Source organism: Fragaria vesca, linkage group LG7, assembly GCF_000184155.1.
Source record: "Fragaria vesca subsp. vesca linkage group LG7, FraVesHawaii_1.0, whole genome shotgun sequence".
Taxonomy (NCBI): domain Eukaryota; kingdom Viridiplantae; phylum Streptophyta; class Magnoliopsida; order Rosales; family Rosaceae; genus Fragaria; species Fragaria vesca.
The window spans coordinates 8305787-8330496 of record NC_020497.1 but is presented as its reverse complement, the minus strand read 5'-3'; the positions used below and the strand labels follow the sequence as shown (position 1 = coordinate 8330496).

The window sequence follows — 24710 nt, the reverse complement described above, 5'->3', positions numbered from 1 at the left end:
AGAGAGAGAGAGAGCTGTGGTTCGATATTTTGAGGAGAAGAGGGAGAGGTAAATTAGGTAGATGTGAAATAAGGTTTATTTTTAACTAGAAAGATCTCAGCCATTGGTTGAAAATAAAAAGCTGAGATTGATTCATGAGGAAATATGAGGACCTTCTCGTGAGGAGGATCCAGATTCCAATAAGACGTAGAGCAAAGGAATGATCACTCCTCGTGATGCCTGGTGCATAGCGTTCGTAACATGTGCTAGTCCCTCGCATGCAGATTTTATCGCATTGATATCGTTACAGATGTACTCCCAGCTCAACAAACATGATGGACTGATATGTCTCTCTGAATAAACAGAAGACATAAGAACTGTAACAAATCGCAGAAGAAGTGCTTGGTGCTACTCCAACGATTTATAGTAGGACCTCAAACGACTGCATAAAATGCAGCAGATAACTCTCGATCCATTGCGAGCAAGCCTCCCAAAAATTAAGGAAGACACATTCACTTGCTAGTAGAATGACGAACCACAAGTTAGACGACACGAAGCTCCATAAGGGATAAACATTAGACTGATAGTCATCACTGCACGCAAATACTGCCAGTAGTAGATAATCCTCTCAGCTAGCCTTAAAGTCGAATGTGTAGGCATGAATCATATATTCTAAGTGTAAGTCGTTCCTTCAAGTTGCTCTTCCGTTTGTGAGTAGAAAGTAATGATATCACAGCTGAACGTAACCTTGCTTCAAAGCAGACTCTTGGGGTAAGTAACCCTTGTAGAGCCGAGGTAGAACCAATCCATCAAGCTCATTCTGATCTCTGCCCATGGTCCATGGAGAGAAATAAAATCTGCAAATATGATTAGAAACATGGATACTGAAATAGGGAAGTAGACAATTGTCCCAAACCATCATACGTGGACAACTATGTCGAGTGATCACGCGAACCGCACAATAAAAGCGTAGAGCTTGTTAAGCAATCTGTGGTTCCCAAATGGAATCATGTCCCTAAACTGATCAAGGTGATCTAGCAATGAAGCTGACAATGATCTGTTCCCACTTTAACTTAATTATCATCAGAAGAGTTGTTGTACTTCAGCTGGACTCTTTTGTTCGACTTCCTCCTGTCGAAAAGTGAGACATGATGCTCCCAAATTCACTACGCTTCCATTCCAGCAGTCATTATGCAGATTGCGAGACATTATGGTTCCACATAAGCGCACCCTAAAACAACAACGATGTCCACTAAAGTATACCACAAAACAAGAGCGATGAAATTCACGGAAGAACTTATCTTCTATGCTCATATGAAGAAATTACAGTAAACATCCTTAGTATAGCAGCCCTCTAGTTGAGCTTATACTCTAGCCCGTTAGACCTTCCTCTTGAAGAAGTTAAGCACCGATCATCTTCACCCACGATTACTCTTGCTGCACTTTAGAACCACATAGTTGATCGTAGAATCGCAACAACTTTCTGTATACCTGTAGACCTCTTAACTTGTAATTATTGTAAGTTGACCAAAGCTAACTCAATATCGCATTTCCCATGCACGCACAGCTCGACATGCAATTGTTATGCGTGGTTGATGACTGTATCTGTCGTTGTCCACCTCATCAAATCGATAAAACCTCAAAGTCGTAATCTCCCTAAAATGCTGGTACTTCTACATGCATGAAATCGCATAAGGCCACCATTGCTGGTGATTCACGATCAGCGGGGAGCTTGCTATCAATTTCATCAATTAAGCTCAAGACATATCTCTATATGTCCTAAGTAAGTCTACCCTTCTTTCTTCCACATGGCCAGTGGAAGAGACCCTTGATTCACTAATAATTATACGAAAGACAAAGCATTTCAATTTAAAGTTCACCCAATCAATCCTCTAAAGAGGATACATAACACACAACAGTTTATACCAACTGATTACGAATAGTTCAAACAAGCAGACAACTAAAACTTTCAGGCAACCAAGGCAATCATCACATTACACAACCATAATTAATCACTCAGCAACAATATCTCACTCAAGCAAAACAACCAAGGTATAACACAACCAACAACAACCAAAAAGGTAAGAACAAACACTTAATGGTCCGAGGTGTTAACCTGTAGCTCTAATATCATTCTGTCACACCCTAACCTTAGGGTATGACTAAAATGGTGGATGAATTTGAAAAATCAGTCCAGGGATTTTTATTTTTTTTAAACAAATAAAACAATCAGAGCATGAAAACCATTAAAATAAGGAAAACAATTTCCCTAATGAAATTTAGTTTAAGACTAGGTCATTACAAAACCCAAAGGCAGCTGCACCTCGGTGTCGCCATCAAGTTTGAATCTCTTCAGCACCATCGCTTCTGCATCATGCTCTAGGTTGCTATAGCTATGTCAGCGTGGCTCCCAAAACCCAGCCGTCTCTGTGAGGTGATTCAATCATGGAGATGAGCATCAATCTCAACCCTACTTGAGGTTTGGACCTAGACCTCCACCCACACCACAGCCATCATGTGGTGGCTTCGTATGTCAGATCTTATCACCACAACGATCCGGGGGAAAACAGAGACGATTAGGGTGTGGAACTCAAGGATAAGAATTAGACCAAGAAGAGGCAGACTCAAACCTCTTGACGATCAGTGTTTCTTCGTGATCGAAGTTTTTTTGTCAGCGAAGCATGCCGTGTGATATCATCTATCACGTTGGTGATTTTTCGGGAGCGAGAAGAATCGTTTTCGATCTGACAGTAGCCCTAAATGGAGACATGCTTTCGGTACCCAGAGGAGATCTACAAGGCTTTTATCGTTCTTATGCTTTGAAGTGTAGAGTTTGATCGGTGCGAAGACAACGACGGTGATGGCCAAGGCGCAAGCTCGAGATGGAACAGAACGGTAGTACAAGTCAGGCCGAGCTTTCTCAAAGCCCATGCTTGGTTTGAGGCCCAGCCCAATCTGGGTACCTAGAGTAAGATCTAACGGGGGCCCAATGAAAGGCTTGAAACCTATGTGGGCTCATCTTGGAGCTCTGAATTTGAATTGGGCTTTCTTACGGGCTGAACAAATAAATTATGGTCTGCTAGGGTTCTGCATTTGGGATCTGGGAGGTTCGATTTATCAAGATTTGTTTTCCAAAACATTTATGTTATTTCCTTTCTATTGTTTAGACTTATTGCCTATGATCTTTCTCTATTAGATTGTAGGCTCACTTATGAGCGGAAAGTGTAATGAGGGTACTACCCATATGTGCTTCAATGATCTTATTCGTCCTCTGGACGCAAATCGGTGGATCGAATCATAATGTAACCTCTACTTATATAAGTACGAATGACAAAATTGTCTATGATTCAAAAAAAAAAAATTATATGTAAGAAATGTGTATCGTATTTACCAGTGTGAATAAAATTTCTCAAACGACAAGAAGGAAGATACGAAAAAAGGTGCGGAGACCAGTGAAGTTGGAAGAGAGAACTCAGTCGTATTAACGTCTCTATTCTTTTAGCAAACGACGTTTGCATCATTTAATAAGATTTAGTGGGTGATTGCTTAGGTGTCATGATTTTGGCCTTAGGATTTAAAGTCAAGGATAACCGAGGCTAAAATTAGCCAAGCGTGCATCCTTATCCAATCATGTTGGACAATTTGGCTTCAAATCGTAAGCACCCCCCACGTACTCCACTTGTTCTTTTGGTGATTAATCAAGTCTTATATGTTTTATAATTACGGATTAATTTGAGTTTTGACTTCTAATTAATTAAGTTTCTTTTAGGTTTGAGCATCGTGCTTGGTTCAGTTTGAGTTTCCAATTAAATTGATTAACTTACTTGACTTGACTAATCATCTAGAGCATCCATTCCCAGATACTCTTGCGCATATGAAGCACTCCGGCCACCAGACATGCCATATGGCTAATTAACTTGATCCACCAAAGGTGGGAACTGGGAATTAGCTATATAATTTATTTCATTTAGTCCTTTACTTATGCTGCAAGGGAATTTCCATTATTTTTTTTTAAAGAGAAAGTTCTATAATTGTTTGATGGTCTGATCGAGTTCACGATGTTCTTTACAACGAAGTTTTGAAAGAAATTTATATATTTGGTTGTTAAGATTGATAATCCCATAATAATATTTCAATCTTTAATTACACCATTGAGTTTATCTCAAAGTGTTTGAACATGCTTTTATTGGTCAGCTAATTAACCACTCTTCAAACCTTAGATGATATTATTTTTTGAAGTCAGCCTTAAATAATTTCTTTTGCAGTCCTTGTTAATTGCCTTATTGTCATGTCAATAATAGATAGTATTCAACTAGTTTTGGCATTTGCCTCCTATATATAGGTTTGCCTTGGCCCTGTCCTAATCCATCAGCTAGCTAGTATCTGGAAACATGCCTCTTTCTGCAATTGAGAACTGGCATATTGGTATGTTTTGTTAGTTCCTCACCCTCACATATAGTTTCCTTATTTCAATTATAGTGAGCATCTTTTCTATCTTTTAGCATCCCTTAGTAACAAGTGATATATTGCAGGGACTACAAGATCCAAAAGAGACCTTCCACCAGCTCATTTTTCTTTGAAAATACAAGGCTACTCCTTATTACCAAAGACAGAAGCTGAAAAGTATGATTCCGGTGTTTTTGAAGCCGGAGGCCACAAATGGTGCGTTTCAATTATATCTATCTATTAATCTATATATGATTCTATCCTTTTGCATCTTATGTAAGAAATTTTCTCCTACTCGTAAGTAACTAAGTATATATATGTTGCAGGAGGTTGTCTCTTCACCCAAATGAAACAGAAGCAGGGATTGGCTACATCTCCCTCTACTTGGCCATAGCGGAAACAGATAGTTATCCCGAGGGGTGGGAGGTTTATGCTGACTATAAATTGTTTGTGCTCGATCATTTACAGAAGAAGTATTTAACTGTCCAAGGTGAACAATTCGATCTGCTTAAGCTTACAATTTACATATATGAATGTGAGGCAGTGCATAGTGATCAAAAATTTCAACCAAAATGTATGTACTCAACTTCCTAATTGCGCAGATGCTGATGGAGATATGAAAAGGTTTCACAAGGAAAAGTCTGCGTGGGGATTTGCAAAGTTAATTACCCTTGAAGCTTTCAAAAATTCTTCCAATGGATATCTTGTTGATGACTGCTGCGAGTTTGGGGCAGAGGTTTTTGTTTATAGTCGCAATAGCGAATGGGAATCTCTTGCCATGGTTAAGGAACCTAGTGATGGTACTTTCCGCTATGAGATGGAAAATTTCTCAGCAAAAACTCAGTCCTCTTACGACTCCAAAGCGTTCACAGTTGGAGAACGAAATTGGTATGCACTTGTTCCATCTTTTGCACTTCTCTCTGCAAGCATGCTTCTGAATATATGCTTTGTGTAATTTGATCCTATATAATCAAATTACTTTGTGTTCAAACTAAATAGGAAGCTAAGGGTTTTTCCGAAAGGGAACACTGCTCAGAAAGGCAAAGCATTATCTTTATACTTACAATTGGATGACTACAAGAGCCTTCCACCTAATAGAGCAATATATGTAAAATACAAGCTCCGGATATTGGATCAAGTTAGTGGTAAACATGAACAAAGCACAGGTACATACTTCACCTCATTTTTTGCATATTCTGTAATCTTTATTTACCCGTCAAATTGGCTTCACTTGGATTAAGTTGAGCAAGGTTCATTCTTTTGCTCACATATATCAGATTGCAATACTGATTTCTATATGAACTTAATAATTACGTACTGTCATGTTTTATGTTTTATATGGTTCTCTGAAATTTAATTTTCTCTTTCAGGTAGTCACTGGTTTTCTTCCTCAAACAGCTTTTGGGGTTATCCAATCTTTCTGACGTTGGAAAAACTCCATGATGACTCTAATGGGTTCATTAAGGATGATATGTTGATTGCTGAAATTGAATTCCTCGCCATCTCTGTGATTAAGGTTTACACATGAGAGAGAACCTCAATAACCAAAAAGGTTCAATATCTGAATTGTATTGGAAGCCATATGAATATGCAAGCAGTAATCAGATTGTAGAAGTCTGCCGTATTATTGAAATTAAGTTCATCAGCACTTGCTTTTCAAGTTTCAATTGAATAACAAACAGCATGCTTTCTCATGTATGTTGGAGGAGTGATGCTAGAGACACCAAAAATTTATACCAAATTAGAATACCAAATGATGTGGCATTTGCCATATCATTAGTTTATATGCCACGTCATTAAGTGTTGATTTCTAATATATACAAAACTAAATTAATATGTTCTATTCTCCTACAATTAAATTTTGAAAGAATTAAAATAAGGCATGAAATAATACATGCAAACCCTAAAACTCATATTAAGGATGAAGATGCCGTCGCTCTCCTACATGAAGTCAGCCATCTTGTTGGCTTGATCTTTGTTTAGATTTTCTAACCTAAGTGTTTTGATATTTGGATAAGTTTCACATCAAGATCTGAGTGATTTATATTGATGAGTTTGATCATCATCTAGAAGCCAGATAGAGAAAGAGCAAGGAATTCGAAGGCAAGGGTGATATTATGATTTGGTACTAAAATCTAATATATTTGTTTTGGTTATAATTTAAGATCTTCTGCTAAGGGAGAACTTTAGGCCGGTGATACTTCATTATGCATCAATGGTGTCTTTGTAAAAGAATACATAATTGGAAACGAGACTGTAAGCATCTAAAATGGAAGATGAGAGGGAGGCATTTTGATTAAAATTTTATGTTTTCATAATCAATATCTTTTATTTAATTTGATGTAAATACATGGTGGAAATTAATGAAATAAAAGAACTCCATGTCAAATTCCATATCATTTGGTATGCGTTTTTTGGTATAAAACTTTGTGCTCTCTAGCATTTTTCATGTTGGAGAAGTTTATCTAGTATATGTATGAATGGTTCCAATTCCAACTACAGAATTGTAATAAAATCCCCATGCCAAGATTATTCTACTGTACTAAATTGCAGAATTTTTAAGGTACCTACCTGAAATTATTCTACTCATCATATAATTTTATCCCCAAAATTATTCTACTATACTAAACGTCATTTTCGAGTAAGACATTTTCTATTTCTTTTTTCACTTTTTATTTTAAATTTGTTTCCTTATATCCTTCTTTTCTTTTTTCTGTTTTTTTTTTTCTTTTTCTTCTCTCTCTCTCTTCCCAAATTTTAACTTCCCCCAATCTGCAAAATCAAGCACTTGAGGGATCCAATAGTGTTCATGGTGGTGGTGGGTGGGAGAGAGGAAATGATAAGAGAGAGGAGAAGAAAAAGAAAAAAAGGTAGAAAAAAAGAAAGAAAATAACTTAAATGACGTTTTTACTCTCCATTTGGTGTTAGATCTGAAAAGTGAGCCCTTTTTGTCCCTTCCATATCGAATGCTTACATCATGTTCGGAGATGATTTGAAATTTTGTCCAGCGTTAATGAATTTTGAAAGTACAAAGGTACACGTGATTAAAAATAAATGATCAGGGACACAAGTGAAAGATGACCCAAAGTTCAAGGTTGCATACTGAATTTAATCTAAATCATATTATCTGAATTTTATCGGTTACTTCGCAAGTTTAATTCTAAGAAATGAAGTTTAATTCGACATGTATACGTACGTTTTAGCTTAACGTAGACTCGCTCATTGTTTAATCGGCTTAGTTATTCTTTCGGGCATAATAATGATTGTCTAACTGTGTGTCAGAGCCTCGTAAGTTAGAGGTTTGGATCTGAAAGCTTCGATCACCCACCATTAGTGTGTCTAAGTGGGTAGGGCTGTCGATGAGGGCCGGGGGTGCATGCGGGCACAGCTTAAGCTTCTGACGATCATAATATGTATAATAAAAGGGTAAAACACTTGAACTGATTTTCAAAGCTATCAACTATTGCTTACTATCCTTCTTTAGATGCTCCATCAGAAAGTGGTAATCTTCAGCTGATATTGTTCTCTTATCGATACGTCAATTGGTATTGCTATACTTAGATCAGTTAGATGTTTGTATTTTCCTTCTATAATATTGCATTTGCATCGTATCGTATAGTGTACTTCTACAACTATATAATTTTGTGTGTACGTAGGATAAGCACTGAAATTGGCACCCTTGGATTGGGAAATTGGACCAGTGTGAACTTTCTGACGAAGAATTTCTGTTGGGTAAATTTCCTCCTAGTTTCATTATGGATAGGTCAAGTCTTCTTCATATAGGTCTACTACTCCTATCAATTACAGAAAAATAAAAGACTAGCTAAGACCAAATGAAAGAAGAGGAAGGTTCATATGTCCAAGTCAGGTAGGTAAACCTACCAAATCCACATTGATTCGTCAACCCTCGCATGGACTATGACGACTAGAAAAGTATAGCGGTATTAGCTGCCCCCATCTATAGTTCTATACTCTTTGGTTTTTCTTTTTCATTCAAATTATATTTAAGTTGGAAATGCAAAATAGAAAAACCCAAATCCAGAAGAGGTGAAAAGTTAATACAATTTACTCTTCATTTCATCTTAGAAACAAGAAGCAAACTGTGCCAATCATTTTGGCACACCCCAAGTTTATAGCAATAGCCTCTTTTGTTCTACAAGTTTACAGCTCTTTGATCTAGTTTTGGTAAATTAGGTAGTTGTCGTTCTCAACAAACAAAAAACAAATAAAGAAAGAAGGAAAAAAAGAAAGAGAAAGAAGAAGAAAACAGAATATTATAGAAGAAGCTCTATAAGATTCAAAGCAGAAGATTTCATGCTGTCCCTTCTTCCCTCTCGCCTACCCTCAACAATTCAAACAACCAAAACCAAAACCCTCCTCCTCTGCTCATCACATTTCCTCTCCCCAATGGCCCAGCTCATCCGCACCGAACCCAACCACTCCTCCACCCACCACCACCAAAACGTCGTCGTCATGCGCCACGGCGACCGCATCGACAACTTCGAGCCCCGCTGGATCAAAAACGCCGCTCGTCCCTGGGACCCACCTCTCGTCGAGGAGGGCCGCGTCCGCGCCTTCTGCACCGGCGCCAAGCTCCGGTCCGATCTCGGCTTCCCCGTTCACCGTGTCTTCGTTTCTCCCTTCATCCGCTGCGTCGAGACCGCCGTCCAGGTCGTCACCGCGCTCGCCGCTATCGAGACGCCGTCGTTGGGAAAATACGGTCAACCCCTCCCTGTTGATCCCTCCAAGCTAAAGGTGGGCCCCCACATTTCATAACTGCTTATGTTCTTCCGTTTGATTTCGGAGGTTGTTGCAAACAAAATGTTTGATTGCTTGTTTGGCCTCGTTCTGTGTGTTTGGTTTCTTTTGTTGTCTGCTTATACCCATTTTTGTCATTTGCTGAACTATTGCTCAAGAATGAAATTGATGAAAAACTTGTACTCAGGAAAGAAAAGTATATTGGTCTGAATTCCAACTTCATTTGAAATTTTGAGGTGCATCAAACATGAGTAAAGATAAGGAATGCCTGAAGCTATGGAAATTTTAGAGATTATTCGACATTTGGTTACAATTTTGTAGGGTGAATTTGAATTTTGGAAGTAATTTAGGGGAGAATAGGAGATGTATTGTTGAGAAGTTATTCATGAGATATTAGAAATTGTATGTATCGAGATTGTATTGATTAGAATATATGTATAGGAGTGATACATGTGGGATTCAATTTTGTTGGGCAATTTTGCAGGTGTCAATTGAATATGGCTTGTGTGAGATGCTAAATAAAGAGGCCATTCGAGGTGATGTAGCTCCAAAAGATGGGAATTGGGGTTTCAACATCCCAGAACTTGAAGCCAAGTTCCCAGAAGGTATGGTGGATCGCACCGTGGAAAGAGTCTACAAAGAGGTAGTTGGGAAATGTCTTGGTGTATGTATAGTGTACAGATTTCTACAAATGATTATTATTTTTGGCTAACAAATTGTGTTCCTGTGTTTAAATCCAGTTGCCCCAGTGGGGAGAGAGTGTGATGGATGCAAGGTCAAGGTATGCGAATGTTGTTCAGGCCCTTGCAGATAAATATCCTACTGAAAATTTGCTCCTTGTCACTCACGGTAGGTTTCATATTTGGTATTGAGCTTTAATTTCTGCTTTAAGGTTATGAAATCATTTTGGTTGTAAGTTCAACCGATGATTTCCTCCTCTAATCCCTACTCCCCAAGAACAACTTTCAAGGTGAAGAAAGGCTATGTTTTAATGAAAATGCCTTGTCCCTGCGCAGGTGAAGGAGTCGGAACCTCGATTACTGCGTTCCTGGAGGGAGCCACAGTATATGAAGCAGAGTACTGTGCGTATTCAAAACTACGAAGGCCCATCAATGACCAGTCACCGACTGCTGGAAAGTTTGAGGTATTGACAAATATTGGTCAGACCGGTCTCAGTTACTCTCTTTCATTGTAAGAGCAGTGTACAGTAACCTTCTCTCTTGGAGTGTTTTACTGCAAATTTAAGTGAAAAGTCCCGCTCAGACTATTTATCACTCACTGGGTACAAATGTATCAGACAGTAGCTTTTCTTTGTCTTTCTTATTAATTGGAATTTTCATGTATGGCTCTAGCCCATGAAGGTAAGATTACAAAGAAATGAAACAAAAGCTAGTTTCTATGTCAGAGCCTTTTTTTTTTAATCCCATTCTCTTTATCAAAATGATCATGTCCTGCTGCTGAAAATGACTAAGAATTGAAAAGAATGAAACACCAAAAGAAGTGCTTGCATTAGTGTGAAGTATCAATATATCCACAAAATCAGAGAATATGATTGTGAGTTAAACCCCTGTGCTATTGTTGATTTAAAATATATAAAAAATGAGATTATGTTGGGCTGTGTAAACTAGAACTTGAAAAATGCAGAGTTCTGTTCTGTTTTTTACTTTTCTAATTTTCTGATGGTTACTTTGGAGCATTAGTGATTTAATTGCTCGAAGCTTTTCCTAGTCTTTTGTGAATCTGAGGACTCAATATTTCCAGAAAACGATATGAATAGATGAATTAAACACATGGAAGCATAAGGTTTCAAGAGAAAATCTGCAATGCAAATTATTTCTTCAGCAGCTTGAAAACAAAGTTTTAATCTCTTCAAGTGCAACTCACCATACCTCTCATCTTCAAATCTTCTCATGAAAACGATCTGTTTACATGGATGTTAGGGCAACAAACCAGAGGCAGCTAGGTTAACTACAATATGATAATTCAGTAGTCTATTACAGAAAATGGCAGTAACAAGAACTACAATGCCAGTAGAGTCTTGTAGATATATAAGCTACAGAAACCAGTACTATGTTAGTCTCCAATTTCCACATGCACACTAGATGTTAGAAAGTTATTGGCAATCAATCATGAGATGGATTTGAACCATTCGGCAGCAGCTCGATTTGATCAAACATGTCTGCTGGAAAGTCATCGAAGACGCAGTCCGGGGTTATTGGGTCGTCAATCATTTCCCCTTCAACATTTCCACAGCTTCCTACTGGCTCAAGAAATGGTGGTCCGATGTCGAGTTGTTTGCCAAGTTCAGCATCCAGAGTTGTGAGCATGTCGAAGTCCAGTTTCAGGAGTTCTTGGTCTGATGAGAATTCAAGGTCTGTTTGGGGTTGTTGGTTCTCCAGGAACGGGATTAGAGGTTGGGACTCGATCCATAGATTCTTCTCAGGTAGTGCGGGCTCCTGCTGAACAGGGTCTGCTTCAAAACCAAGAAACTTGGAGTCAAGAAGATCAGGGACTGGCACCATTTGGAGCGCATCGGAGTTTCCAATGCATGGTGATGAGCATGATGCAGCCTGCGATGATGACTCTCCCTCTGATGAACAACTGAATTTTGGAATCTAAAGACGAAAGGAAAGAGGTCACACTAGAACATAACAAAAAGTTGCAGTTAACATGACTGCATTCGATTCCTAATCACTTCTCTTAGGTCAAAAACATACCTCTTTGAAAAAGAAGTGCTTTGGATTCTCTCTATACTCCGGCTCCTAGATGTCGAAAAATAACATCAAATGAGAATCTGATTCGAACCAAGCATGAAGTAGTAATTAAGGAGTAGTATTAGTTTGATTTACCTCCAAGGTGGGAACCTCATCATGATAAACAGGAATTTCCCTTCTGTTTTTGTGTGATTTGGAGGGTGTGATTGCTGCTGTTGATGTCTGCAGAATCCTAGCCAGTCTCTTCTGCCTGCTACTCCAAAAGTTCTTGACATCATTGTCAGTTCTTCCAGCCAAATGGGTTGCAATTTTTGCCCATTTGTTCCCAAATTGTGCTTGCAACTCTATCACCACCCTCTCCTCCTCTAGTGAAAATTTGCACCCACTAATTGAAAACAAAGAAACAAACAGAGATCAACTCCAACTACAATTATCAACAAAACCACCAAATTCTTAATCTCTATGAAAAAAATCTCTCGGAAAATATGCATCATGTATGTGAAAACAAAGTGCAAGGAACAACCAAAAGGATAGTAATAAATAATAGAAAATGAGGCTGTTCTTCAATTTAAGCATAAGCTTCTCGAAGACTGAATCAAATGGAGTAAGCAACAAAACAAAAAATTTCACTAGATGTACGTTAGAGAATTTGCCCTAGCTAATAAGCAACAAAACCCAAAAACCCGACTGTTAGTCTATATGTGATCTAATTCTCATATAGTGAGACATGCTAGTACTTCTTGCTTCTTCAAGTTCAACAAAAGTTTTTAACATGCACGAATGCACAACAACAAAACACATCACTAATACAATACGAGAAAAATTGTCGAGAACTACAAGCACAAGAACCAGAGTGAAATGGAGGGAAATGGGGTTATTACTTCTTCAAATTGGGTCGAAGCTTATTAACCCAACGGAGACGGCAAGACTTTCCGGTACGCTGCAAGAGGCCTTTGGATCGAATGGAGCTCCAGTCCCTCGGACCACATTTCTTGACATGGTTGAGAAGCACTTCATCTTCCTCCGCTTTCCATGGTCCTTTTCTTATACCTTCATCCCTTTTGCCTTCCATTTCAAGTTTTCTCAGTCGCTCTTGGACTCAGAAGCAACACTCCGGTTTTTCTCCTTTCAATGTCGTTTTGGTTGTCGAAGCTTTTTGGAAATTGTCCGAGTTTGTGCAAGTGTTTCTCTGTTAAGTTTGTTTGTCAGTGACGGTTAAGAGGCGGTTACTTGCACCCTCCTCTCCCACGATATAGCCCACATTCCTTGTTTTTCTCTGTTTGGGACTATGCATTGAGCCAATGACCCGTATTGCCCATGCTTGTTCAAAATCCTACTTACTCCATAGCGGATGTGTAAAGGATAAGATAGTATTTTACTAACTGAACACGTAGAAAATTATGGGGGAGAGTTCATCGGAGAACTACCACGGGCCATGATCTCAGCACAAATAGAGAATCAGAACGACGTGGAAGTTGATCGGAGCTCGGAGGACATATATATGGCTACCACAGTCCTCATCCCTGTTCTCAGGTTCACCAATTTGTTTTTTTTTTTTTTCTAGCTTCTCTGCTCCTTGTTCTCGTATTGCATTGATTGATCAAATACTTTCCATCTTCCCTAGCTATATCCTCAGGTACCCCCATATCTCTCTCTCATTCATATATGTAGTTTTGACTTGTGAAAGGTTTCGAATACCTATTGTTTGTTTCGGTTTTTGGGATTGGACCATGCAAGAACTATATATATTGTGGTTGTTCTTTTTAAATTTTTTCCCTCTCGAATGAAGAATTTTCATCAAATGGATGGATTTAATAATGGAAGTCTTGAATTTATTGGGGAAATTGATGATTCTAGCTGTGAAAATTTTATCTTTAGCGAGCATGGAACAAGTGTGGCAATGATATTGTTGCTGCTATCAAGAGACTGATGAACGAGTTTCACGTAGGATATCAGGTTAGGACTTAGGACGATGAACCTGTTGTTTCCGCTGAAAACCAAATGATAATTAATGTGCAGAAAGGTATGATGTCTCTGTTGTGGCTATGTCTGGTTGCCTTCCTTAACAGTTAGTAACGTCCAGAAAAGGTACGCTGTCAACAATTTGTCACTTATAAAACCCATTCAGAAGATTGTAGATTTCATGACTAGAGCCAGAACCAGCTTATATATTATATATAGTGCAGTAGTGGTAATCCATGCGTGGCTGAGCAAGCTTAGTCTTTCCCTATATCCCAGGCTCTGGAATTTTAGTATTATTTGTCCTATTTGATATAAATCATAAATCATATAATTTATAACTCATGTGTTTCCATATAACTAATGCAATCTGTGAGTCTGAGCAAGTTTTTCTTGGAAATGTGATATGATCAGATACTTTGAAGTAAAAAGAAAATTCTCAGTTGATCCTCTAAGATCAGGATGTCACTTTTGCAATATCGACATACTGTTGTAGTGGTACATTAACTCTCTATAGTTGTAGAGAGGCTGTCAAAGTGTTGACCACTAGTGTGTACTGATGGAAGAGTTGCAAGTAACAACACGTTATTTCCCGACTCTGAAATTTCATTCTTCAAAGTTCAAATGAATTGAAATGACTCATTTCAATCAAAACTTAAAATTGGATGCGTCTTTTTTTTATTTTTTTATTTTTTTTATTTTATTTTTATCATACAAACAACTCAAGTGATACAACAAATCTAACGTGAGTCGAACTCACAATCTCTCACATATAGAGAGAAGACTGATGTCATTAGACCAAAATGTACTGAGCAAAGTTGGATGTGTCTTTTTACGGTATATTCATTTTTTTTCTTTTTTCTTTTTTTACTTTTATGTTCATCGAAATAATATTAGTTAAGATAATAAGAAATGTTCATGACTTATATATGCCTCATAGCACAGAGATCATGCTGAAAGAGAGGATCTAAGGTATGTATGACTGTTCACATTTTTTGTGAGACCATATACGAGCATGTTCAAAATGTGTGTTGCAATGTGAAGCGACAAGATTATTATGTTGGGATTGAAATTCACTATATAACACACACAAAGTTAAATTGATACTTGCATACTTGATTGTACTATAATTGTAGGTAATCTTATAACATGATGCAGTTCTTTATCAGTGAAGTGTATAATTTGATACCATAGCCGTAAATATTTGAGTTTTCTTGATACCATAAACGTTTGAGTTATTGGAGGCTATTAAAAAGTATGCATCCAAACCCATGAACTGACGGACTATATAAAGGTCCAACGCCCAACGTAAATATTTTAGTTTACCAAAATTGCACTAACGTTTGTCGTACAAGACGGACTATATAAAGGTCCAATGCCCAATCGAAGTCTAAATATGAGAGCAGTTGCACCCATGAACTGAGGGCAATTGCTAATTTATCAACAAAATTGTTACATGTCATACTATTCATCAGATATTAGTAATTACATTCAGTTTTATAATGCACCAATGTACCAATAAAATACAACTCTAATACCAATATATTATATGGTTTTTAAAATTAGAATCTCATTTGAATAATGACGGTTAGATTTATAACAATCAATCCTAACTTTGGGTAGAAGCCCAGGTGAGTACGGGAGCCACATAATCGGTCGGACAATAGAGTTGCCAATTTTCAGTCATTGATTCTATACCGCTGCGTTCTTTCTTTTCTTCATTTTCATTGATTGGTCATCCAATCAGGCAGCCGGTGCAATTGCTCTGAAGAGTGAAGATTTGTTGGCATAATAGAGATACTGTATATTTTTTCTTTAAAAAATATATATTTCAATCTCCAACATATGTGTTTCATTACCGATATATCTAAATTGTGTTTTTTGATATATCGTTGTTTTGATATGTTAGGAGTTTAGGATCCATGGGAAGTTCCCTTGTGCATGACTGCCATGACATTGCAGATTATAAACAGTGAAGTCATAATGGATGGTTTGATGGGATTAATCGAGTGACAAAAGCAAAAACAAAATCTAGATGAAAGTCCACCCCAACAGTTGGTTTTGTAAAATAGAATCCGAATCCTAAAGATTCTACACCAAAAAATAACAGTTTTATTCATCCCTTGCCCTCCGTTGCACACCGAGGCCAGTTCTTATGTTTGCACCCAACCGAATTAGGTCCTCCACCTGTTAAAAAGAAATGGACAGCCGATCAGTGGCAACGAAGAAGATAATCATTTTAACTGTTGTCCTGCTCAAATAGTTGGTCAGATAAGATGAACACATCAACAAAGTGAATGTGGATATTTTTCAGTCTGCATTTTCATTTTTAACCCCGCTAAAACTGAAACAGATCTTCGAAGAAGTCTATTAATGCTTCACTTATGAAACAGACATCCTTTCATGTTCAGGTCTGAGTTTGTATTTAGAATTTACATTAAAATGTAATCCAATTAAGAACTGAGAGGAGATAGTTTAAACTAGGCAGAAGATTTAGCAGTTCTTTTTCTTTTCTTTTTTCGATGAGAAAAATCTAAGTGAAGGTCCTGAAGGTCCTGAATCACAGCTAAAAAGGATACCAACAAAAGCTACAAAATCCAAAAGCACCATTACCAGAGCAATGACACACTGAATCTTTTGTAAATTAAATAAATTCGACATGGACTACAATTATTCTAACTTCCTTGGCTACTGGATGTAACAACAAGGTCAAAATTCCTATTGTCTAGACAGTAAGCATGATTGGCCGAAAAAGAAAGAAGACAGTAAGCATGAACTTGTCGATTTCGGAAAGGTCCTTACTAAAATATAGTTACTCATTAACACAGTTAATTTAGCATACCAAAATGATTAAATCGCTGTTTGTGTATTTGTAAAAGATACAACAAGATGCAGGTAGAAATAAATCAAGGATTGAATAGTCTCTCAAACCTCACAAATAATTCCACTCTTAGTAGCCACACCAGTATCTTAGGATCGGACGAAATATAAAGGATTTTGATAGTGAGGACTTAAACTTCTATGGTCCAAATTAGTCAATGAGCTGAGAGAAGTGTAAATTATAGGATCCATCCATAGATTCTGCCAACGAAAGCTAAAACATAATAATTTCAGATAACTGTAGTAATTGGAAAACATAATAGAAACTAAAGGCACAGTATATCAACTGTAGCATAGTTGGTATCCACTATTAAGAGCATAATTCATAATAAGATGTTGATGAACTGACTGATGTGATAATTTCCAGTATAATGAGATAAATGTAAGTGCAGTAATGGAGAGCAAAAGTCAAATTAAGAGCTCCAGAAGTACGAGCCAACTGAGATAGGAGTTTACCAAATCGAATCGCTCCCTCATCCTCCATGACAACATTGAAAGAGAAAAGAAAGGAAACAAGAAAACGGTTTGAAAATCAGGGAAACAGGGAAAGGATGACAATTTGATTAACTAAAGAGCATATAACAATCGGTAACGTTAGAGATAATTCTTCATGGTCCAATTCTAATCCATCCACTTCTCTTTTACTTCACCACGTCCTCTTAACAAACAGGTTAGATATGGCTGCCACCCATATCAAAACAACTGCGTGCCTAAAAGTTTCCAGATTATTGTGGAAGCAAAGGTACTAATCATGAAGCCCTTAAGTTCTCATTTGTCTTGCAAAGACAGTTCTTCTTTATCATGTTCCTCAAGTTTAAGACTTATGTCATTTATATCAGTGAGGCTTTAACCTTCGAAGAAGTTGTTTCGTGGAGGCATTTCAGTTCCACAAGGACTTAAACGTCGAATTCTATGCATCAGAATCTTAACCTATAGCATTCCCACCTATATGCTAGTTTTCATTTGTTTCTTTCACAAGGCAATACAATTTCCAGTCAAAATGCTATTATAAATTGTAAAGGCAAATTTCGACCAGTTTGAGTATACCAAAACGTGAAGCAGAGAGAAAAAGGAGTGGGGAGCTAACCTTGTGGATACCGGAGGCACGTATGCCAGCAAAGGCGGCGGTGGCGCCGGCGCCGACGATTAGGGAAGCGACAAGGAAAGCCCGGAATGGCATGGAAGTGGAGTGGGGGCCGGAACCTTTCCGGTACAGGACTACCGCCCAGGTGAACTGGGCCCCGCTGGCTCCGGCCCATATAAAGTGAGAGTCGGGTACGAGGGTCCGGTAGTAGTTGCCGCCATTTGCCTTGTCCTCCTCCGCCTGCATCTCACTGAATATGTAGACATCTGCTCTGTGGGTATGATTTGGGTAAAAGTAGTGACCGTGTCGGGTTGACCCGTTTAAAGTGGGCTTTGGGCTTTAGTGGTGTGGATTTAGTGAATTAAATCTGAGAGATTATGGTGGTAATGTTGAAGTCGTTTGGTTAGGTGTCTGCCATATGCAAGTTCAGCACTTCATTGTGCATGTAGGGGAAGCATTGCTACTTGCCATACACCAAAGGAAGGAGAGCCTGGAGAGGGATTGAAGTAGAAGGTGATTAGTGAATGCACTGGACCATTGAAGGGAGGATAACTAAGAGGCAGGTCGAATTACAAATGATTGTAAAGATTACTTGCTTGCTTTTTATGTTCTAGTGTAATTCGACACATTTTTAGAGAAACAAACCGTGTCGGGGACAAAGTGATAGGAGCATAATTATGTGACGATATGATGGTTAATTCCCCTCTTTACTTTGTTAGTTAGTTTATCGTATTTTCTATTTGATTTAGTTATTTTTATGTTTATTAGGTGTTCCGGAGCAAAGAAGGGAATATGAAGCAAAAGAGTAGAAATCTTTAAGGAAAAAGAATTCATGTCGTGCAAGGAAAAAATTATGAAGATCTGCTAGAAATTATCATCTAACTTCGACAGAGGATTGTGATCAGCTCACAACGATCCAGACAATTAGTTATATATCAATAAAAAACTACAAGAGTCTACTTTCCAGAACTTTTTATGGATCGTCAATGCCTATTTTGGAGAAGAAGTTATGATCATTTTAGTGGCCGGAGGTCAGTCTGCCCGAATTTCTAATTTGGACCGAAACTTCAATTTCAAGGCCCAAACTATATCGGCAAGCCCATGGACGAAAATTGAGAGTTCTCTAACCATAATATCATCTGATATGTACACAAGAGAGGAGGGCGGCAGAAGAACTGGGGAAGAAAAAGAAACGAGAGAATCAGACGAAAAAAGATCGATCTCTTCTCAAGGATTTTTCAATCTTGGCTATTAATGTTGTCTTCCTCTTCCATGAACTCTTTTGTGTGTTCAATTTTCATTATGTGCGACTAAATTCGTAGTAGCAAGGGGCTACTGAAGACCCTAGACATGATTCATAACATGCTTTGATTTTCAATTTGTTTTTGCAATTAATGACATTGAGGTTTTGTTTACTGATTGTTCATCGATGAATTCTTTGCATGTGTGCTTTGGAAGCCTACTTAGTATACATGCTAGAGTTCTAATACTTTGATTATTTGATGCCTAGGTCAATAACGGATCCCTCAAATTGTCTAGAGAAGTAATCGGTAGTTTTCACTAGCAAGTAGACGAAACCCTAGGTTTAGCAAGGCGCTAAGTTTATTGCGATGCTTAGTGATTGCTCAAACTCTTTTCATGCTCATTGATCTCTTCTTGTTTAACCTAATAAACGTACCTTAGGTTACAATGTTTGAGAATAATTTAAATGTAGAGCACTTCCTGCCTAATGTACAAAGTAAGAAAGACTAATAGATTATGCTCAGCGTACCGAGTCAATCTGAGCATGTTCAATTGAGTTAGTTGGTCACAAATTGGACAAAGTGTGTTGTGTGTGATTGTCGGGGGTGGATAATTCTTCCCTAGCTAGCTAGTCTCATCATCTTGATTCTCGTCAAGTGTGTTTTCAGTTTTCTTATCTTCTGTCCGTATCTTCCTGTATTTTATTTCCCTATCAAATCAACTCCAAATCACCTCTGTAAATTTTCGTATTTTTCTGAGCAATCTAGGTTAGGTTTTAATTTTATTTTTCGACTGTTGTTCAATAAGAGCTGGAGTCACGTTTTGTGACATTTGTTGAAGCTTTTAGCTTAACTTAATCCTCTGCGGGAGACCCTTATTTCTCTATATTACAATCGACAAATTTGCAGGAGAATAAGGAAAATAAATAGCTTTTAATTTAGCTATCAAGTTTATGGTGCCGTGTTGCCAGGGATTACTTTGAATCTAATAGTACTTTTTTTTTTTTTTTTAAAAAAAACTTTTTATTAATAACTTACACACCCTACATATGTCAGTGAGGTTTGAACCCATGACCTCAAAGTTGTCAGTTAAACACCTTAACCAACCAAGCCACAGCTCACCGACAGAAAAAGACCTTTGAATCTAATAGCTTCTTTTGTTTTGTGTTTGTTTCTTGTTGTGCTTTAGTTTTTAATTTGTATTCTTTGTTCCTCTTTTCAGGTGAATGCATACTCGAAGGACTGTGCAAGGAGAACTTACCCCTTTAGATTCAGAGATATATAGAACGCACTTGTGAGTTGAATAAGATTGAAAGATTCCTTCCAACCCGTCGTTGCCAATTGAAGACATAACGGCAAGTTCTACTTCTTCACAAGAGAAGGAACACGAGCAAATACGATCATCACCTACACATTCAATTCACGAGAATGAGGAAGAGAAAGTAGAGGAACCGCCAAAACCTAAGATGGCATTGAAAGATTCATTTGTCCCAACCGTTACAGACTCTCCATCATGCATCGATTACACACCACCGGGCAATCATTCGTTCTTGATCCTTGTGCAGTTACTTGGACAATTGCCCAAGTATACGGGTTCACCATATGAGGACCCTAATATTCATATTAGGGAGTTCTTGGACATATGCAAATTGCAAACTATAACAAATTTGTCTCTTGAAGGGCTTAGGTGTAGAGCACTTAATGCCTAACGTACAAAGCAAAAAACAGTAATAGGTCAATCTGAGCATCTTCAATTCAGTTAGTTGGTCACAAATTGCAAAATGTGTTGTGTGATTGTCAGGAGTGGATACTTCCTCCCTAGCTAGCCTCATCATCTTGATTCTCAACTAATTTGAAATCAGTTTTTATTTTTTTATCTTCTGTCCGTATCTTCCCGTATTTTATTTCCCTATGAAATCAACTCCAAATCTTCTCAAATTTTGTTTGCTAGACGCTCTGCGTGTCTAGTACACCTCTGTAAATATTCGTATTTTTCTGAGCGTTATAGGTTAGGTTTTTCTTTTATTTTTCGACTGTTGTTCACTAGGAGCTGTAGTCACGTACGTTTTGTGACATTTGTTGAAGCTTTTAGCTTAACTTAATCATCTGCGGGAGACCCATATTTCTCTATATTACAATCGACAAATTTGCAAGAGAATAAGGAAAATAAATAGTTTTTAATTTAGCTGTCATAAAGTAGCTAGCAGGCTTTGCTAGTTTTTAAGTCATGTTATTAATTGGTAAGTCTTAATTTAGAGAAGGTTTCTCATTCCTTTGTCGATGTATTCTATGAGGAACTTCGTAGACCTTCCATGTGCACTTGATTTAGTATTACGTCTCACTTCTATGCGACAATCTATAACATTGTGTTTGGATAAAGTAATTTCAATTTCTATAGAAATTTCAAAATCATAGGAATTACAATTTAATGAGTTTAAATTCCATGTTTGGATTTCATGATATAGAGTTTAAAAACGATAAGAATTTGTATTTAGACTAACCTCAGTCAAAGGGAATTGACAAATGACATCTATTTTGTGAAAAATTCAAGTCGGGAATTTAAGCTTCCAAATTTCAAGATTATTTTCCCGTGGAAATTGCTAATTCCACGGGATAAGAATCCAAACTGGAGAAACAGTCTTAAGAAATTGAGAATTTCTTATTTTTGATTAAATTCTAGGGAATTCACCCACATCCAAACACACCATAAACAAACAAAAAATAAAATAACAACAACCTTAGAATGAGTCTCCAAGCTTGACTCGGTTTTAAACTGTTTTAATATGTACACACAAAATGAAATGAAATGAAATGAAATGGAAAGAGCAGTGGAACGCGGCAAAGCTCATTATTCTCACGACTCTTCTTTCTCTACATATTTCAAACATCAGAATGGAAACATTTCCCCCAAGTTTATGATTCATAAAACAAAAGAGGAATGGACTGAGTCTGCTGGGTAGATTAGTTTAGGGAAAATCGTCTCAACGGTATCTCATCTTTTGTCCTTTATAAACTTTGGTATCTTATGTTTCAAAAATATCAGAATGACAACTTATGTTTTGATCTCGACCAAAGATTGGTATACAGAGTTATAAACAACGTTAAAGAGACAGTCAGCTGGCAATTTTTGAAGGTTACTTTTGTCCTTTGGCTTTTCCTCATCTCCCAAAGCAGACTGGTAGCAACCTTCCTCATCTCCCAAACCCAGATCAATACACTCATCATCACAGAGCTTTCAACCACAATAAACTAAAGCTCCACCATAGCAGTCCTCCTGTCCTATGCCAGCTAGCTTCCCATGCTTATACAGTACATCAATCTCAAGAAGATTTCTCATTGCCGAAGACCAGACCTACAACCCCCTTATAATTATTTGCTAATCCCTCCCTGAAACCTTAAGAGGTAAAGCTGAAGAGTTTGGGTAGACGATGATGGAGTAATCGATCTAGTGTAAGTATATGGCATACAATTCAACTCAGAAATAAAGAAATGAAGCTTTCCTAGTTCAACCAGGAAAGCTGATTCTTGCTGATATGCTGCAGTAAACGTGCAGCAACCTAAAAGGTATTTTCTATGAATAAAAGGTATGATTCCTTTCATCTATCTTAAAAGATTCGTAGGATCAAAATCTGCTTACTAAAAAGGAATTTTATACGAGAACTAAAGGGTCTTTATTGAGTGGAATATTTTGCTGATGTGTTACAGTAAAATTGAAGTAAGTGTAATTTTATTTATTCTACTCGATAAAAGCATTTTTCTTGTGATATATTGTTTAAGACTTATCCTTTGATTCTGTTAAGGAAATCAAAGGATATCTCCAACCTTGATAAGATTGTGTTAGCTGTTAATCGGATCAGTTAAAATATATGTTGTCTAATTGTTGTTTCACTACGTCAGAAAAGGCTTCACACGACAGGTTTCAGACCACAGAATTTTTCAGGCATGTCGTCTGATATGTTTCGATGAACTCAAACGACAGAAAAATGAACTTATGTAGTCTGGTATGGGTGAAAACTCATGAATTTGATTGTGTTCCAAATTTTTTACAAGTTTAAAAACTCAAACGATATTTAATTGTCGTCTGATAATAGGAAAATTTAAGTCGAAAACCATAGAAAGTCTTGTTAAATTTTTCGAGCTTAGACTACATTTTTATGTAGTCTGAATTCTCAAATTGACCTAATGTATATGGAGGGAAATATGCCGCGTGTTTAACACGGCGCCAAAATCTAAGAGGGCCGAAAAGAGCAGCGCGCGCGTTTAACACTTTGCAAAAAACTGAATACCAAAACAGCAAGAGTAGTGAAACTAATTCCGTTTACAACTGAAAATAGAAAGTTGAGACTCAGAGTAGCTAAACCAAGTCTCAGCCTAAACCCACTTCCCTCTTTGCTAAATCGAGTCTCACCCTCCCCCTCTCTGTATTTCGCTTATCCTAAACTCTGAAAGATGAGTCTCGATTTCGAGTTGCGTTAGCTTTCTTCATTTCGATTTCGTTGCAACTCCAAGTGATAATTTGGTAAGCTTTCGATTTGGGTTAGCTTTCTCTCTCACTTTATCACACGATGTGGGTTGTTTATAGGTCTAGGGTTTACGAATTGGGGGTAATAGGGTTTTCGATTTTGGGTTGTTTGCTTTACGAATTTTTCCTCTTTGTAATTTGGTTTTCGATTTTGGATTGTTCCTGTTAATGAGTCTGCTTGCACTTTAGTTTCTTGATTCTAGACTCACTTTCTTTGGCTGCAGAAATTGGAGGAAAGAAACCGAGTGTTCTATCGCAATTGGAGGAGTTTGTTGGTGATTAGGTAGTGATATTACTACTTCTTGATTTATCTAAATGGTTTTTTATGCAAGTGTTACAGTGTTTGATTATGTTTTGAGGTATTGGGTTCAAATATACATATTGGGAGTTGACTCTATTTGATGAGCGGATTGAGAGCTTGTTTCATTTTCTCAAAAAAGATATAATAACTGGTTTTAGGTCTAATTCAAGTTAGGTAGAATCTTATGTTTACTGATTCATGGTTACTCTCGTATGTATTGTAGACCAAAATCATGTGTATGAAATGAATTGATGCTTCGTTAATTTTCTATGAATACTTTAAAAGATCTTTAGAAGAAAACGAATTCAATTTGCTATCTTGAATATCATACTAAATTTCATATGTGAGGGTCTATTTTGTTATCATACTGACAACAAAATTCAATGGTCAATTTGCTCCTAAGCTTTTCATATGTGAGGGTCCATGGTACGAAGTTGCAGCAAATAGTTTTTATGATATGGTATGATAGTCAAGATTGCAGTTTGGAACCAATAATTTATGTTGTCTTCGCTTGGATGGTAGTTATGATTATCCAGTTTGCAGGACAATGCATTTGCAGACATATTAGTGACTTCATGCTAGTTCTTGATGTTCTTATCCAAAATCTGTTCTGAAACCCTATATGGTTTTATCTTCAACTAGGCTTGAATTCATGTAATTATTGTTATCCCTCTGTATTAGGCTAGATTTCATGTTGTATCTGAATGGCAGGTTTTGTAAGCATTTATTGAATTGCCAGACCAAAATTCTTCAATTGAATGAGGCTCTTGATGTACCTGGTTTGTTAAATAGTTCACTAACTATCTATATGGTTTGTCAAATGTCT

General features: G+C 37.4%; 4 protein-coding genes across 4 annotated transcripts; 2 read left to right on the top strand and 2 right to left on the bottom strand.

Moving 5' to 3' along the window:
• The first annotated feature begins 4346 nt into the window (after positions 1-4346).
• Positions 4347-6139, top strand: LOC101295169. The gene is made up of 6 exons (XM_004306954.1): positions 4347-4404; positions 4512-4641; positions 4752-4915; positions 5028-5313; positions 5425-5591; positions 5796-6139. Exons 1-6 carry the CDS (start codon positions 4371-4373, stop codon positions 5951-5953), a joined length of 939 nt encoding a protein of 312 aa, XP_004307002.1. The 5' UTR covers positions 4347-4370; the 3' UTR covers positions 5954-6139.
• Positions 6140-8832: 2693 nt separating this feature from the next.
• On the top strand, positions 8833-10586 carry LOC101297392. Its single transcript, XM_004308472.1, has 4 exons — positions 8833-9180; positions 9668-9826; positions 9924-10032; positions 10200-10586. Exons 1-4 carry the CDS (start codon positions 8833-8835, stop codon positions 10376-10378), a joined length of 795 nt encoding a protein of 264 aa, XP_004308520.1. The 3' UTR covers positions 10379-10586.
• Positions 10587-11306: 720 nt separating this feature from the next.
• Positions 11307-12969, bottom strand: LOC101297099 (transcription factor MYB28-like). Its single transcript, XM_004308471.1, has 4 exons — positions 12779-12969; positions 12033-12282; positions 11901-11945; positions 11307-11798 (listed from the first exon to the last, which is right to left on the bottom strand). Exons 1-4 carry the CDS (start codon positions 12967-12969, stop codon positions 11307-11309), a joined length of 978 nt encoding a protein of 325 aa, XP_004308519.1.
• Positions 12970-15776: 2807 nt separating this feature from the next.
• Positions 15777-18078, bottom strand: LOC101294885. Its single transcript, XM_004306953.1, has 2 exons — positions 17824-18078; positions 15777-16043 (listed from the first exon to the last, which is right to left on the bottom strand). Exons 1-2 carry the CDS (start codon positions 18064-18066, stop codon positions 15969-15971), a joined length of 318 nt encoding a protein of 105 aa, XP_004307001.1. The 5' UTR covers positions 18067-18078; the 3' UTR covers positions 15777-15968.
• Between the last annotated feature and the right edge of the window lie 6632 nt (positions 18079-24710).